The following is a 17,676-nucleotide window of genomic DNA, read 5'->3' on the forward strand; positions in this document are numbered from 1 at the left end:
CGTAATATCGAAAAGAGTGTAAAATATCAATATACATCTAATAGAACTTTTTTTGCTAGCATTTATATGTGGCAAGAATTATATGAGGATAAGGCAATCGGTTCAATATTATTCCTTCTATTGTCTTAATGATTTGCCAAATTTTGAGATTTAATAATTTTAATACTTAAGTTTTATGCGAAATCTTTTTCATAATTGCTTCTGTAATGCCATGCATTGGCTGGTAACATAACACCAGACTACCCCATAACTTTTATTTTTACAACATACTTTACCAGCTTTCAATAAGTTCGATGGGTTGAATTTTGGTCAGAGAAACCATTTTTCTCCCAGGATCAATCATCTTTTCCAAATTCCTCTAATATTTGTTTTTGCAATAAACCTTTACTAGTAAGTCAAAACTATGTAGTAGTTATCATTTCGGAATTAATTTTCAATTACCAATCTTTCAGTTAGAGAATATAAGTTTTTAATTTTGGTTACTTTGGTCTGTGGTTTGCTCTTTACTAAGTTAAGGTTATTGCCATAACAATGATGAAAGATAAGCAAGACAGTTTGAAGAATTGCCGTTATGATAAAAATTACTCATAACTTTCCCCCATTCAAATTTAAAAATTGCCATTCTATAAATGTTTTCAATTAGTAGGTTTCATATCACCGTATCTAGTATCTCTGATGCAAGCGATTTCTGCTCTATATGAGTGTTTAGGTCATTTATGACTCTGGAATTTTCTTTTTTTTTCTGGTGTAGATGTGAAGCGTCTTGCACAGAATAGATTTCCAAAAGTTTAAAATACTAGCATTATCGATTCGACCGCACGTCAAACAATCTGAAGAATTGACCTCATGATAAAAATAACTCGAAACTTTCACGCATTCAAATTGAAAAATTGCCATTTGATAAATGTTTTCAATTAGTAGGCTTTATATCATCGTATCTAGTATCTCTGATGCAAACAATTTCTGCTGTATATGAGTGTCTAGGTTATTTATGACTCTGGAATTTTCAATTGTTTTTGCTGGTGTAGATGTGAAGTGTCTTGCATAAAATAGATTTCCAAAGGTTTTAAAAACTATCATTATCGAATCGAATGCACGTCAGACAATCTGAAGAATTGACGTCATGATAAAAATGACTCATAACTTTCACGCATTCAAATTGAAAAATTGCCATTCCATAAATATTTTCAATTAGTAGGTTTTATATCACCGTATCTAGTATCTCTGATGCAAGCAATTTCTGGTCTATATTATTGTTTAAGTTATTTGTTACTTTGGAATTTTAAATGGTTTTTCCTGGTGTAGATGTGAAGCGTCATGCAAAGAATGCATTTCCAAAACTTTTGAAAAGTATTGACGAAGAATTGGCGTCATGATAAAAATTACTCATAACTTTCACGCATTCAAATTGAAAAATTGCCATTCCATAAATGTTTTCATTTAGTAGGCTTCATATTACCGTATCTAGTAAATCTGATGGAAGCAATTTCAGCTCTATATAAGTGTTTAGGTCATTTATGACTTTGGAATTTTAAATTGTTTTCCCTGGTGTGGATGTGAAGCTTCATGCAATGAATAGATTTCCAAAATTTTAAAAATTAGCATTATCGATCGAGAGCAGGTTAGATAATCTGAAGAATTGACGTCATGATAAAAATAACTCATAACTTTCACGCATTCAAATTGAAAAGTTGCCATTCCATAAATGTTTTCAATTAGTAGGCCTCATATTACCGTATTTAGTATATCTGATGCAAGCAATTTCAGCTCTATATGAGTGTTTAGGTTATTTATGAATTTAGATTTTTAAATTATTTTCCTGGCGTAAATATCGACCGCACAACAGATTGCATTTCAGATTATCTCCTTTGATCTTAATTCTCTGTCAGATGCTACGTTGGCATTGCAGCTCAAGGTTTTATAATTTTTAGATTGTATTTTTTTTTTCCACTGTATCATTTTTCAGTCAAGATTCTTTCGGGCTAGCTGGCCAATCCTGTTCAAGAAAAGAAGACTGATCTAACAGTCCCAAATATGATCACATTAGCTTGTATATGTGCTGTATTTGGCTAAAACTTCTTCCTTGGCTGAAGTATGAATGGGCTGAAAAATGTAGCCGTGGGGTTCAAGTAATTTTTCAAGTTCTTTATTAGGTTGTTTTTGTACCAATCTGTGTCAACTTTACCCTTTTATATATACAAGACTAAGATTAGCAATAGATTCCTTGGGAAAGATACCTCGAATATTAGAAATTGCTATATTATTAATATTTATTTGTAACCCACACTGTGCAGAGGTACAATACGTGGAGTATCACGAGGAAAAACAGATAAAATGCAAAGCAAAACAATATTAAAATCAAAGATTACCAGTTACAGAGTAACCCATAGAAATTTAAAAGAAACTAAAAAGAAAGAAATAACATGAAACAAGGGGGAAAAGAAAAAGAGAGAATAAAAAACTCACAACTTGCAGAATCTAATAAGCAGTAATATGCAGAAATATGGACACAAGCAGTCATTATTATTATCATTATTTGATTTTTACTCACTCTTTATAATACTAAAAAATGTAGAGTGACCAAACAGAGAAAAACAGCTAAACAAATAAAAGAAAAATAACTTACGACTGAAAAAACCTGTTAAGGTCATGGTGCGAAGAAAAACGGATACAAGCAGTATTTGAAAGTTTTTTGTGTAGTGCTTCCAGTTTTTCAGTAATATTAGGAACAAGAAATTTATTAATAATTACCCGGTTTTTGGTCCAAGGTGGAAGAAACGACAAAAATTTACAAAATATAAAATAATTAATCCGGATTCTTTTTAACTCATTTTTTAATTTATACTGTAGAAGTTAGGACAGCCTAGCGTATCCATTTCAATTCTTGTTTTTTGGGCCTTTTTCTGCTATGAAATTTGGAGAGTATACGAAAGAAATAGTGATAAATCATTGTCAATAGAAGGTTTTTCAGGATTTCTATCCTTACTTTTTAGGGATGAAGAACTCCTGGATTGACATCTGGTCAATCTGGCGTTTATATTTTTGGTCCATGGACTAATAAAACAAGTCTTAAGTGAAGTTAACAAGTATTTCAAGACCATCACTCCTGACAATGAAAGAACAACAAAACTGTGATATTCTTAGTGACCTAGCATCATTTCCTGTCAGATTGTTACCTCTTTGCAATGAAAAGTGGTTCCAACGCCCCATTTGCAAAAGCAAAATGAGAGAGTAGTTGCTAATTGAAGCAATAGGGTGATCGTTTTGTCAAAACCTTTTTGGCTGTATGATCCAGTTGCTAATGGTGAAGGTCCCATTTATGTTATTGTGGTTCTTTCTATACTAGATTCATGTTTGTGGTTCGTCCTCTACTAAAATATATTTTAATACTTCTGTTAATATGGGCTATAGTTCACATTTTACTATAATCGAACTTTGATCCTCCTTCTTCAGAGGAGAGTCCCGTAGTCTCGTCTAACGTTACATACAGTAATATTTGACGAGACGCATTTTTTCAAATATAATTATAAACAAGAAAAGGCCTAAGGCTTTTTCTTTGTTGGAATTGTGAGAGACGCACCTAAGAGAGTAAGGGGGCTACGTAAGTAAAATATGGCACTATACCCCAGATAAGCAACTTTTCAAAAGGTGCTTGTATAACATTACCTTTTAGTTACTATATGCCGTGGTTTGTTCTTTACTAAGTTTCAGAGGTCTCTACAACCATGATACTAATGAAACTTACATACTCCCCATTTATAATGAACTATACCTATCTTTTATATAAATATATCAACAAGTCTTCATTATATTATATTATCTTGTCAAAAGATAAGTGTGTTACATAATCATGCACAAGATGATCCTCAAGGATTAGAAAACTTGTTATGTTTGGGTTTTCTGGTCTCAGGTCAAATTTTATCAATAGTCAAAGTAGGCTTGATAGAAGAATGTAAACAAAAAATTATCTAGAAACCATAATAATGAGAGTAGAAACCCATAGTAAGGTAGTTTAATTGAACAAATCCTTGCATTAAGAATGATAAATGGTGCTGACGTGTTAATTTGTTTCTCATTATACAAATTTAACAATTTGACCGGGATAATGGATTTAAAATGTTGGAGAATATATGATGGAGATTATAATCAGTGTTCTCTTAATCGGCAACAATCACAGAGCTGATCAATGCTGCAGTTGATACAGTAACGTGATCCAGATTATGTTGGAGGCCCACTAAAGGGCGGGTGTTTTTCCAAATGATGATGCGTCAGAAAATCAAAACCCTGAGTCTCTTGTGTTGCAAGAAAAATTTACTGTATCACAGAAAAACTTACTCACTTTTAGAATTACTTTTCTAAGGTCTTTCAAGTTTTTATTGTCTTCTAATTCTGATCTTCCCGTTATATTCTTAGACTGTTGTGAAGTGTAGGTTTTTCTTTCATCCCTGCAAATTGAAAACCTTCATTAATATACTTAACACCATTTCCATTAGTTTTTATGTATTGAAGCAAAAGATGCAATGGTATGATGATCAGCATTTAAATGGGCTGAGAAGGAAAACCCTTGTTTTGTGTACTTGCTTGATTTTGTGTTATTTTATCGCTAAGCAATAAAGAATCGTTTCAGAGGTTTATGCGTGGTTTAGAAAAAATCATTCATTTGCGATTCTTGTTTACCATAAAATACTCCGGGCCGGTTCAACATTTAAACAGCTTTGCTACCTTTGTTTGTTATCTATTTTATTATACAATTGTTCTCATCTTTTGAACTTTTTGGCATGTTTAGTGAATCCATCTCATTTTTATTGTAGGCCATTTATAGTGCTTTCTGTCTAATCTATATTAACAGATCTCATGTAAGGCTAAGAGGTATTTTATTAATTATGATTAATTAAAAACCTATTAAATAATAGGTCTTTGATTAATCAGAGACGATTCTTAAATATTTAAGGCTTAATGAAGTTCGACAAATAAATTTTTGAAGTCCATTGGTTATGAGGCTAGAGGTTTATAGTTTATATTATGAGCATGATTATGATGGAGTGGGGTGTTATTAATATTTTTTTTTTTAAACACTTCCCTAAATCCTTTTATGAAGAGGTCATGGTACTGCAATCCAATCTCATTTCTTAAAGTTGGATGTGTCAGCGAACATGGTTAAAGACAAAGGAGTTCTTGTCCCTGACGTGTGTATCTGGTCAGCTTGATGTCTCTCCTTTTCAGTGGTTGCTTATGCTGGAGCAAAACTAAGGAATAATTGACGCATACTAGCTGGTATAATCAGCTAAAATTTTTAGTTTGCTGCATTCCTTGCGGCATATAAGAATCTTGAATAAGTTTTTCGTAATGAATTAAGCACACAATAAATATATGGCACTTATTCCCGCAAAGACTATTATTCTTTTTATTCTCAGAAACGCCAACCTAAAGAGAAGTTATATTCGTCTCTCTCCCTCCCCCTCAGAGAGCTCCCCTAACGGAAAATTCCCCCCATAAACAAAAGTTAGCAGCAATAAAGAAAGTATTACACATAAAAATAATGAAAAAAGAAGGAATTTGGGAATATTATACCTGTATATAAAAATTTTGGCAGAATGTATGGTGAAGAATATTCGATAACATTTATTTTTTTTCGAGCTTATGGATGATGATTTATCATAGAAGGGTAATATATAAAGGTTAAAGAAAACAATCTGAACCTATGAAATGATTGATTAATTTAGAAGAGTTGTCTTATGATGGAAGTTAATAGAGGTCTTGATACAGAAGTAGTACCCCATTACTACTTTCAAGCGCACGGATAGCAGATTAACACAGGGAAATTAAGATTGGATGTTGGATGTTGGTTATTGGTTATTTTTGTTATTTTTGGATTTGGCTGTTAATTTTGGTTGTTGGTTATGTTTGTTGGTTGATGGTTATGTTTGCTGGTTATGTATATTTTTTGTTGGCTATATGGTTTGTTGGTTATGTTTGTTAGTTAATGGTTATGTTTGTTGGATGATGGTTATGTTTGTTGCTTGTTGATTATGTTGTTTGTTGGTTATGTTTGTTGGATGTGATTGTTGGTTATGTTTGATGGTTAAGTTTGTTGGATGATATTTATGTTTGTTGCTCGTTGTTTATGTTGTTTGTTGGCTAGGTTTATTGGATGTGATTGTTGGTTATGAGTGTTGCTTATTTTCGTTGGATGTTGGTTGATGGTTAAGTTTGTTGGATATGATTATTGGTTATGTTTATTTGTTATGTTTGTTTGTTGTTGGTTATGTTTGTTGATTATGTTTGATGTTTGTTGGTTATGTTGGTTGGTTGATGGTTCTGTTTGTTATTTATTTTTGTTGGTTGTGTTGGTTATGAGTGCTAGTTATGTTTATTGGATGTTGTTTGATGGTTATGTTTGTTGGTTATGTTTGTTGGATATGATTGTTGGTTATGTTGCATGTATTTGTTGGTTGATGGTTGTTGCTTTGGATATATTTTAAAATAAATGATGTCACTAGTCAATGTCACCCCTTGTAAAATTACCATGGCGGGGGGGGGGGGCACGCTTATAACGTAACGACAGCTCACACCATACGTAATGATTATGCAACACTGTCACTTTATTATTATTTTTTTACATTTTATTTATTTGCCCGAAACGTACAACACTGTTTTTTCCTTCATTAAGTTAATAGTGGCACACACTTTATGCAAGGTCATGTAATGATTTTGTAACCTTCACTGCCAGAAAGTACGTTTTTGACATTTTTCCCGAAGGCCTTGACCCATTTTTCCTCCTTTTAACTTAATAGGTTTTTATTTTTCGCCTGAAACCCTCATCACATTCTTTTCTTTCATTCCTTAGTTGTTTTTTCTTTTATTCTTTAGTTGTTTTTTTCTATAGTTCTTGACCCCACTAGGACTTGAAAGTCAATTTTCATCCAAGAGGAACGTGCTCTAACTGAGAGGACTAAACTGCTATTCCTAGTATTTTGTCCTACGCTCAATATTTTTAAAATTAACCTGATGCGTGACACCTAGGATTCCCCATTTTTGGCAAACTCTAGAATGATGTGTTACTCTATAAATTTGACATGCTCAAGGAGACATTTGGTCTCAAGATATTAATAAAGTGAGATGCATGCCTTACTTGTGCTAAACAATACATCTCAAAAACAAAGACATTGTAAATAAAAGGTTTTATTATTTCAATCAAATTGACAAACAATATGAAAAACATAGAAAAAGGGAGTTGAAAAAAAAAACACGACAAAATAAAAGCTGGAAAACGCTTTATTCTCTCAGTTTCAAATCAATGATACATTTTAGAAGCGAAGGTGCCTCATACAGCATTATCACCTCTGAAACAGGAGACTCAATATCTGTATAGATTTATCGTAATTCTATAACATTTAACTTTTAGCTTTTTGGTATTCCTTTGGCTAAAATGCTGGTTTTATACCACAATTTGGTTGAAAACCCCTCTATTGAAGAGACACAGTCGTCTTTGGCAATAATAAACGTCTACGTCGACAGTTTATTTTATAGGATTAGCAATAGCTTTTAAAAACGAACGTACCTCATACTGCACTGCAATCTCTGAAGCAGGAGATTCAATATCTGTATAGACTTATGGTAGTTCTAAAACAATCTAACTTTTAGCTTTTTGGCATTCCTTTGGCTAAAATGCTAGTTTTATACCACAATTTGCTTGAAAATCCCTGTACTGAAGAGGCACAGTCTTCTTTGGCTAAAATTAATGTCTGTGTTAACAGTATATTTTATTGGATTCTCAGTATCTTTTAGAAACGAACGGTCCTTATACAGCATTCCCGCCTCTGAAACTGGAGATTCAATATCTGTATAGATTTATCGTATTTCTCACACATTCAACTTTTAGCTTTTTGGCATTCCTTTGACTATAATGCTAGTTTTATACCATAATTCACTTGAAAACCCCTGTACTGAAGAGACAAAGTCTTTTTGAATGTGGTTAAAAAAAAACAATTGTTGGTTGATGTCTGTGGCTCTTCAGTACAGGGTGTTTCAAGCGGATTGTGGTATAAAACTAGCATTCTAGTCAAAAGAGTGCCGAAAAGCTAAAAGTTAAATGTTTTAGATCAAACTTAAATCAATACACTCTATGTTAACAGTTTATCTTATAGGATTAGCATTACCTTTTAGAAACAAACGTACCTCATACAGCATTCCCACCTCTGAAACAGCAGATTCAATATCTTTATTGGTTTATGGTAGTTCTAAAACATTTAACTTTGAGCTTTTCGGCATTCCTTTGACTAGAGTGATAGTTTTGCATCCCAATTCGGTTGAAAACCCACTGTACTGAATAAAAACAGTCTTTTTTGGCTAAAATAAATGTCTATGTAAACAGTTTGTTTTATAGGATTAACAGTAAATTTAAGAAACGAACCTGCTTCAAACGGCATTCCAACCTCTGAACCAGGAGATTAAATATTCCATTAGATTTTCAGAGATTCTAAGAACATATAACTTTTAGCTTAAACTCTTATTAAATCCAAAAGGGAGACATGTTGCATTTATACCCACAAGTGTATCAACCAACGTACAACATAACCCATTTAACTTAAGCCCTATTCAACTAAATCTCTGTTTAACCCCACCCTTCTGATGTAGATGTAAATGGGACCCAATTTTATAACCTTGCATCTGAACCCATTTAACTGAATCAACATTCAACTGAATCCCAGACTTTTGAATAACCTGCCTTGGTCTCAGCCCTCATGCAACCCAGGGGATATTTTTCAGTAGAAATATGAAAACCCGCAAAGGCAGGAAACTCAATTTTGAGAAATTCTTGTTCCCACCCATCCCGAAAACTGTGGGGGAGTTTGGTCAGTGTCTAGTCATTCCGGGGCAGAATCCAGACTTTGGCTAGGCGATAAAGGACGTTAAAAAATGGTGTCACTCGAGATAATTTATAAAGAAGTAATAATAAGGAAATTATCCTAGATTTTCTAGGTCATACCCTCCTCTAACATCATAGCATCCCTGCTTCTAGCAATCAGCTGGCATTATTTCCACCCCTGACAGGACACTCATGATCCCAGGCGTTCTAATATTTCTTTTGTATTGCCAAAATTTCCAGCCATTTTTTTATACATTGTTTTTCTGGAACATCCCCAGAATTTCCGTGACAGGTGTAATATGGGTGACGTCATTATATCTTACAAGCTATACTCTAGGACCCATGGGGGAATCCCCCCGAGCACGGTGCATACACGGGTGCTGCGTAATAACAGTGTTGCACATCTTAAACAAGCATATCTAATGCGAGATATTGAAAGATGAGTAGCTCATCTTACGAGAATGGTAGATACCCAAACCATTAAAAAGTATACTTATGGCCCAAAGCTGAATGGGGCTACCACACGGTTTCCACACTGAGACCAGCCCTTATGACCCCCTCCCCCATCCAACTTGTGGTACCAGTCCTCAACTCCTAAGATATTTTCAACCGTTTTCGCTCCAAAAATAAGCTAAACAATCCCACTAAACGACATATTTTTGAAAAGAGAAAAGTTGCCCCCCTATATTTACTAATGTTTGATACTCTAAACAATTCACCTCACAGTACCAAACTAAAATTACTCTCTAGCATCCGTACACAACCCCTCTGTCATCGCCCCATCTCCCCCAAATCACTTTTCAGACAATTCTTGTTGAAAGTTTTACTTCAACTCATTCTGTCGGGTTTTCGAAAGCAATTCACGCTGCAGTACCGCACCCCTATTACAACCCTCTGTCATCGCCCCATCTCCCTCAAAACACTTTTCAAACATTTCTTCTTAAAAGTTTTACTTCAACTCATTCATTCGGGTTTTCGCAAGCAATTCACGCCACAGTACCACAATATAACTACTCTCTAGCACCCCTACGACACCCTTTTATCTTCGTCCCATCTTCCTCAAAACACTTTTCAGAGGTTTATTGTTAAAAGGTTAACTTCAACCCATTCATTCCGGTCTTTGCAAGCAATTCACGCCACGGTACGAAATTACAATCACTCTCTAGCACCCCTAAAACACCAGTCATCATCATTGTAAGCGTCTTCTAACGTTTGAAAGACACACATACAGACAAACACACACAAAAACACATTCACAAACACACAAAAACCCACACACAAACACACACACAAACACAAACACACACATCCAGACAAACACACACACGCACACTCACACAGAAACACACACACGCGCAAACACACACAAACACAGAAACACACACACATACTCACACACAAACACACGCACACACACACACATACACACTCACACTTATACCCGCAAACACACACAAACATACATACACACACACATACACATGCATACATACACACAAAAACCACAAACACACGCACACACACATACACACACAAACAAACACACACACAAACGCACGCACACAAACACACACACACAAACAAACACAGACACACAAACACACACACAAACAAACACACACACAAATACACACGTTCACACAAACACACACACACACACCAACACACACACACACACACAAAAATACACACAAACACACACACAAACATACACACACACATAAGTAAACACACACAGAAACGCATGCGCAAAGCAGCAATTTTCCCATCAAAGATACCAATTTCTCTTAGAAATAACAATTCTTCGTTTATGATAACAAGTTTTCTGTCAGAAGTAGCAAGTTTTCTGTTAAAACTAACAAGTTTTACAGCAAATATAAAAAAATTTACTTAGAAGTAACAATTGTTCCGTTTATTATAACAAGTTTTCTGTCAGAAGTAGAAAGTTTCTTTTAATGCTAACAAATTTTCTTATCAAAATAAAAAATTTTCGTTAATACTAAAAATCTTTAACTTTTCACTATCAAATTTCCCTTAGAAGTAAGAGGTTTGCCTTAACAGTGACAAATTTTTTCTAATAGCACAAAGTTTTTGTCAAAGATGACAAATTTCTCTTATAAGTAAAAATTTTTTGTCAGAGAGAACACGTTATCTGTTAGAAGTAGCAGGTTTTCTGTCAAAGATTGCAAATTTTTCTTAAAAGTAATAATTTTTTCATTTATGATAACAAGTTTTCTGTCGGAAGTACAAGTTTTCCTTAACACTACCAAATTTTCTCTTCTAAGTATCAACTTTTTGCTTAATACTAAAAATTTTTTATTTTCTATCAAAGATATCAATTTTTTCTTTAAAGTAACAATTGTTTCACTAACGATAGCAAGGTTTCTGTCAGAAGTAGCAAGTACTCCTTAACCCAAACAAGTTTTCTCTTCGAAATAAAAACTTTTCACTTAATACTAGCAAACTTTTACTTAACACAATCAAATTTCTTTTAGAAGTAACAATTTTTCGGCAGTGATAACAAGTTTTGGTCAGAACTAGCAAGTTATCTTGACGTTAACATAATAAGTTAACATGTGCACTCATGTTAACCTGAGTTAAATAAACCTAACTTGAATGTATAGAAAATTGTTACTCTTATGAATAATTTGATAGTATTAAGTAAAACTTTGTTAGTATCAAGGAAAAATTTGTTATCTCCAAGAAAAATTTGTTAGTGCTAGGGAAAACTAACCACTTCTGACAGAATACTTAATGTCACTAACGAAAAATTGTTACTTCTAAGAGAAATTTGTTATTTTTGATGGAACACTTGCTGTTATTAGAGGAAATTTGTTGAGGCTAAGAAAAACTTGTTACTTCTAAGAGAAATTTGGTGGCATTAAGTAAAACTTTGTTAATAGTAAGGAGAAAGTTGCTACTTTGATGAAAAAATTCGTTAGTGTTAAGGATAATTTGCTAGGGTTGACAGAAAAATTTGTTTTCGCTGACGAAAAACTGATGCATATGCAGAGTGTTAAGTTAACCCTGAGGTAACTTAAGTGTTAAGTCACTTCTAAGGAGTGTTAGGAGTACTTGCTATTTATGACAAAAAACTTGTTATCATAAACGAAAAAATTGTTACTCATGAGAAAAATGTGTTATTTTTGATGGAAAACCTGCTAGTTTCAACAGAAAACTTGTTATCACTGACAGAAAATTGTTACTTCTAAGAAAAGATTTGAAAGTTTTATCTAAAAGTTTGTTAGTATTACAAAAAATTTTGGTACTTCAAAGAAAAAATATGTTAGTATTAAGGAAAACTTGGTACTTCTGATAGAAAACTTGTTATCATAAATGAAAAAGTTTTATTTCTAAGAAAATTTGGTATCTTCGACAGAAAACCTGCTACTTCTAACAAATAAATTGTTCTCCCTGACCAAAAATTGTTACTTACATGAGAAATTTGTTATCTTTGACGAAAAACTTGATGCTATTAGAAAAAAATATTACTGTTAAGGAAAAACCTGTTACTTCTAAGAGAAATTGGATAGTGTTAAGTAAATGTTCTTTATTATTAAAGACAAAGGTTGATACTTCAATAAGAAAATTTGTTAGTGTTAAGGAAAACTTGCTACTTCTAATAGGAAATTTGTTATCATAAACGAAAACATTGTTGCCTTTAAGAAAAATTTGTTATCTTTGCTGTAAAATTTGCTAGTTCTAAAGAAAACTTACTACTTCTTAAACTTGCTACTTCTTCTTGCTACTCTAGAAAAAATTTGTTCTGTTAAGAAAAAACTAGTTACTTCTAAGAAAAATTTGATGGCGTTAACTAAAAGTTTGTTAGTATTAAGGATAAAATTGCTACTTCGATAAGAAAATTCATTAGTGTTAAGGATAACTTGCCAGTTCTGACGAAATATTGTTATAGCAGACAAAAAATTTTACTTATAAGGAGTGTTAAGTTACTTCTAAGGTAACTTAAGTTTAAAGTTACTTCTAAGGGGTGTTAGGGAGTACTAGCTACTTCTGACAGAAATCTTGTTATCATAAACAAAAAATTGTTACTTTGAAAACAGAAAACTTGTTATCACTGACAAAAAATTGTCACTTCTAAGGACAAATTTGAAAGTGTTGAATAAAAGTTTGTTAGTATCAAGGAAAAAGTTGGTACTTCGAAGAGAAAATATGTTCGTGCTGAGGAAAACTTGGTACTTCTGACAGAAAAGTTGTTATCATAATTGAAAAACTGTTACTTCTAAGAAAAATTTGATATCTTTGACAGAAAACCTGCTACTTCTTGATAACAGATAGAAGATTCTAATTGATAGCAGATAGCTTGTTATCACTGCCCTGACAAAAAACTGTTAATTAGTTTTATTTGAAATTGGTACCTTTAACGCAAAAATTGCTGCTTTGTGTGTGTGTGTGTGTGTGTGTTTGTGTGTGTGACAAACACACACAAACACCCACAAACACACACAAACACACACAAACACACACAGACACACACACAAACACACACAAACACATACAAACACACACAAAAACAAACAAACACAAAAACACACAAACACACACACACACACACAATCCAACACAACCAAAAAAACACACACACACAAACACACACAAACAAAAAAACAAAAACACACAAAAACGAACAAAAAAAAAAACAAACACAGACACACACACACAAACACACACACACAAAAAAACACACACAAAAACAAACACAAACACACACGAACACACACACACAGACACATACACACACACACACACACACACTCAAACACACATACACACGCACACACAGACACACACAACACACACAAACACTAACACAACACACACAAACACACACAAACACGCACACATACACAAACACACACAAACAAACACACACAAAAACACACACACACACACACACACACACACACACAAACACACATACACACACACACTTTGTGTGTGTGTGTGTGTGTCTGTGTGTCTCTCTCTCTCTCTCTCTCTCTCTCTCTCTCTCTCTCTCTCTCTCTCTCTCTCTCTCTCTCTCTCTCTCTCTCTCTGTGTGTCGTGTGTGTGTGCTCTCGTCTGTGTGTGTGTGTGTGTGTGTGTGTGTGTGTGTGTCTCTGCTGCTGCTCTCTCTCTCTCTCTCTCTCTCTCTCTCTCTCTCTCTCTCTCTCTCTCGTGTGTGTGTGTTTGTGTGTCTGTGTGTTTTTTTTTGTGTGTCTCTCTCTCTTTTTCTCTCTCTCTCCCCCTCTTTCTCTCTTTCTCTGTCTCTCTCTCTCTCTCTCTCTCTCTCTCTCTCTCTCTCTCTCTCTCTCTCTCTCTCTCTCTGTGTGTGTGTGTGTGTGTGTGTGTGTGTGTGTGTGTGTGTGTGTGTGTGTGTGTGTGTGTGTGTGTGTGTGTGTGTGTGTGTGTGTGTGTGTGTGTGTGTGTGTGTGTGTGTGTGTGTGTGTGTGTGTGTGTGTGTGTGTGTGTGTGTGTGTGTGTGTGTGTGTGTGTGTGTGTGTGTGTGTGTGTGTGTGTGTGTGTGTGTGTGTGTGTGTGTGTGTGTGTGTGTGTGTGTGTGTGTGTGTGTGTGTGTGTGTGTGTGTGTGTGTGTGTGTGTGTGTGTGTGTGTGTGTGTGTGTGTGTGTGTGTGTGTGTGTGTGTGTGTGTGTGTGTGTGTGTGTGTGTGTGTGTGTGTGTGTGTGTGTGTGTGTGTGTGTGTGTGTGTGTGTGTGTGTGTGTGTGTGTGTGTGTGTGTGTGTGTGTGTGTGTGTGTGTGTGTGTGTGTGTGTGTGTGTGTGTGTGTGTGTGTGTGTGTGTGTGTGTGTGTGTGTGTGTGTGTGTGTGTGTGTGTGTGTGTGTGTGTGTGTGTGTGTGTGTGTGTGTGTGTGTGTGTGTGTGTGTGTGTGTGTGTGTGTGTGTGTGTGTGTGTGTGTGTGTGTGTGTGTGTGTGTGTGTGTGTGTGTGTGTGTGTGTGTGTGTGTGTGTGTGTGTGTGTGTGTGTGTGTGTGTGTGTGTGTGTGTGTGTGTGTGTGTGTGTGTGTGTGTGTGTGTGTGTGTGTGTGTGTGTGTGTGTGTGTGTGTGTGTGTGTGTGTGTGTGTGTGTGTGTGTGTGTGTGTGTGTGTGTGTGTGTGTGTGTGTGTGTGTGTGTGTGTGTGTGTGTGTGTGTGTGTGTGTGTGTGTGTGTGTGTGTGTGTGTGTGTGTGTGTGTGTGTGTGTGTGTGTGTGTGTGTGTGTGTGTGTGTGTGTGTGTGTGTGTGTGTGTGTGTGTGTGTGTGTGTGTGTGTGTGTGTGTGTGTGTGTGTGTGTGTGTGTGTGTGTGTGTGTGTGTGTGTGTGTGTGTGTGTGGAATGAGAGCATCTACCACGAGCTGGTAAAACGCCAGGCCCCCAATCAACTATCATATTAAAGCCGGAGACGGGGAGTGATTTAATATCCGATGGGGTGTTCCCCAGTCCCAAAGTTTACTCTGTGGAAACACACGGCAAGGATGTAAAACAGGCGTGCAAAGGGGTGCCTACACACTTTGTAAAAAATAATTTCGACAAGAGTGTCTACAGAAACTTTGTGGACAGTTGTCTAGTGCCAAGAGCAAAAGTACTGGAAATCCGCTCTCTACAATACAGGAATACACTAATAGCGTGGAAAAAATGCTATATCTTGCATATCCGACAAGGTCTATGGGCTCGAGAATGGTGTAAGAGTACTCCCCTGCGGCCACTATTGAATTTCAGAGCGAGTTGAATTTATGGACTATCGAAACCAACTCAGTCTGGATAAATTAACTTGAATTAAAAAAAATAGTACTTGGTGAGTGGGGGAAAACAATTTTTCAATATAATCCTAATTCCATTACCAGTGTCATTATTGTCATCATTTTACTGCAGCAACTGCTATTGTATACAGAGTTGGGTTCCTAACAACCTTTCCGGCGTAGCCGCCGGCCTTTGGGCCAGGGGGGCCCCGCCCGTTGCCAGCCTTTGGTCCTTGGGGGTGGAGTTCTACACTTTGCCCGGCCTTTGACCCCAGAGGAGGGGGCCTTGGGGGGATTCTCATCATTTAAATGTTGTAAATTGTGTGTTCTGATATTTTTGTCTATAATTATGTTCAACTGTGCTGCTGCTATTGCTGTATTTTAAGTGTTTTTTCAATTTTTTTCGACAGTAAAAGAAAAATGTTGTTATTGTTGTTCTTCTGTTCTTGTTGCACAAAAAGTGTTGTTAATAAAAGAAAAAAAGGTTTTTGTTGTTTTTATTGAATAACGTACTAAGTAGATATAAGGGAAAATTATTATAATTATTAATTGATTAGACAAGTATGGTTTACACTTAGTTGTAGTCCAACTGCTGTCAATAGCAGTATGTATCAATTTAAAACACCATTCAGATCGTTTCTCTGTGGTCCGTCAATGTCGGGAAAACGACACTTTTAGCTAAAATAATTAAAAATTGTATTAAAATGTTTTTGGAAAAACCAAAGAAAATTTAATATTGCCATAGTTTTTGGCAAGAGTCCTATGACCAAATAAAAGGTATTGCCACTGTCACGTCCAAAACAATAAAATTCATACGGGGCCTTGACGTTTTCAATAGTATTGAGTCAAATCCATGGCTGATTCGTGAGGATTTAACTGACTCGATTCAGCTAAATCATCAGTCATCAGGATTTAAGAGTTTTCACAGGAAATGCTACAACTTTTTAATGTTTCCTTTCATCATGAACATATTTTCATAACCCTAACTCTATATAATCTGTTTCATCAGAGCAAGTGTTTGAGAACCCTTGCTTTGAACTGCACTATCTATATTATCTACCGAGAGGTTTGTGATTCAAGTTTCTCTAATAACTCTCAATAAACAAATATATACAGGTGCCCCAAAATTTATACTTTCAGCGTATGGTTAGGCGAAAAATATGCCCTACGGGTACTTTTGCTAGCTCTTAATCAGAATACACCCGAGGATCTACGTGCAGTCACACATATTTACGACGAAGAAATTACTGTATATCTTCTTCTGAACAGTATAAAGGGCTATTAGTTGCCATCAAGACATTGAAGAAACTAAACGAAAATAGAAACTTATTTTCCGCTCTAGGCACTTCAAAACCCCCTCTCAGGAAGGCCATACTTAAACATGGTTTTGACAAAGAATTTATTTATCTAATATCTGAACTTTGTTTAAATTTAACTGAGGGCAATGTACACTTGCCAGAAGGTGTTAGATAACAGACAAAGCAACATCGTTCCACTGTACGTGCCTTGGGTTGCAAAAATAAAGGAAAAAATTTTAAAAGAAAACGTCTCCTTCAAGCGGGTGGTAGCTTTTTTGCGCTCTTAGTACTGATAATCGCTGGGATATTAACCATTGTTTTCCAGAGGGGAAATTCTTAGAAATTGACTCCAATCGAAATTGTCCTCTACCACGTTTAGCGTTTCTAAGGCAATCTAAGCAGATTCATTAATGATGAAAAAATTACCAATGATAAAAAGTTAGTTTTATTTCAAGATGCACTGTGTCGTGTGGACAAACATAGACCGTATCGTGAGAGATTCACTGTCACAGACCCCAATCCCCCCAGACAGGAAACATCTCATCAATATTCTGCAGCAGCAAAAAGCACAATCAAAGGAAAAGGAATTGAATTCAATAGTAACATCAATTGGAAACCTATTGCCTTTTACCTATCCAGAACAGAGTAAAAGAGTATAAACATATCTCATGTTGGAAACTGGTGGTGATGATTATGAAGTTCAAGTCGATAGCACCGGGAAACGAATTATAATTCAGGGAAAAAGCTATAATCTACTTGATTTACCTTGTGATAT

General features: G+C 35.2%; 1 protein-coding gene across 1 annotated transcript in view; it reads right to left on the minus strand.

Moving 5' to 3' along the window:
• LOC148942716 (uncharacterized) overlaps positions 1 to 17,676 on the minus strand; it is a 57,617-nt gene that overhangs the window by 18,168 nt on the left and 21,773 nt on the right. Inside the window, exon 3 of the mRNA XM_089102339.1 lies at positions 4,338 to 4,445. Coding sequence (XP_088958465.1) covers positions 4,338 to 4,445 — 108 coding nt within the window. The remainder of the gene's footprint in view (positions 1 to 4,337; positions 4,446 to 17,676) is intronic.

This window comes from Artemia sp. Qi Xiang Cuo, chromosome 16, assembly GCF_049724085.1.
Source record: "Artemia sp. Qi Xiang Cuo chromosome 16, ASM4972408v1, whole genome shotgun sequence".
NCBI classification, from domain to species: domain Eukaryota; kingdom Metazoa; phylum Arthropoda; class Branchiopoda; order Anostraca; family Artemiidae; genus Artemia; species Artemia sp. Qi Xiang Cuo.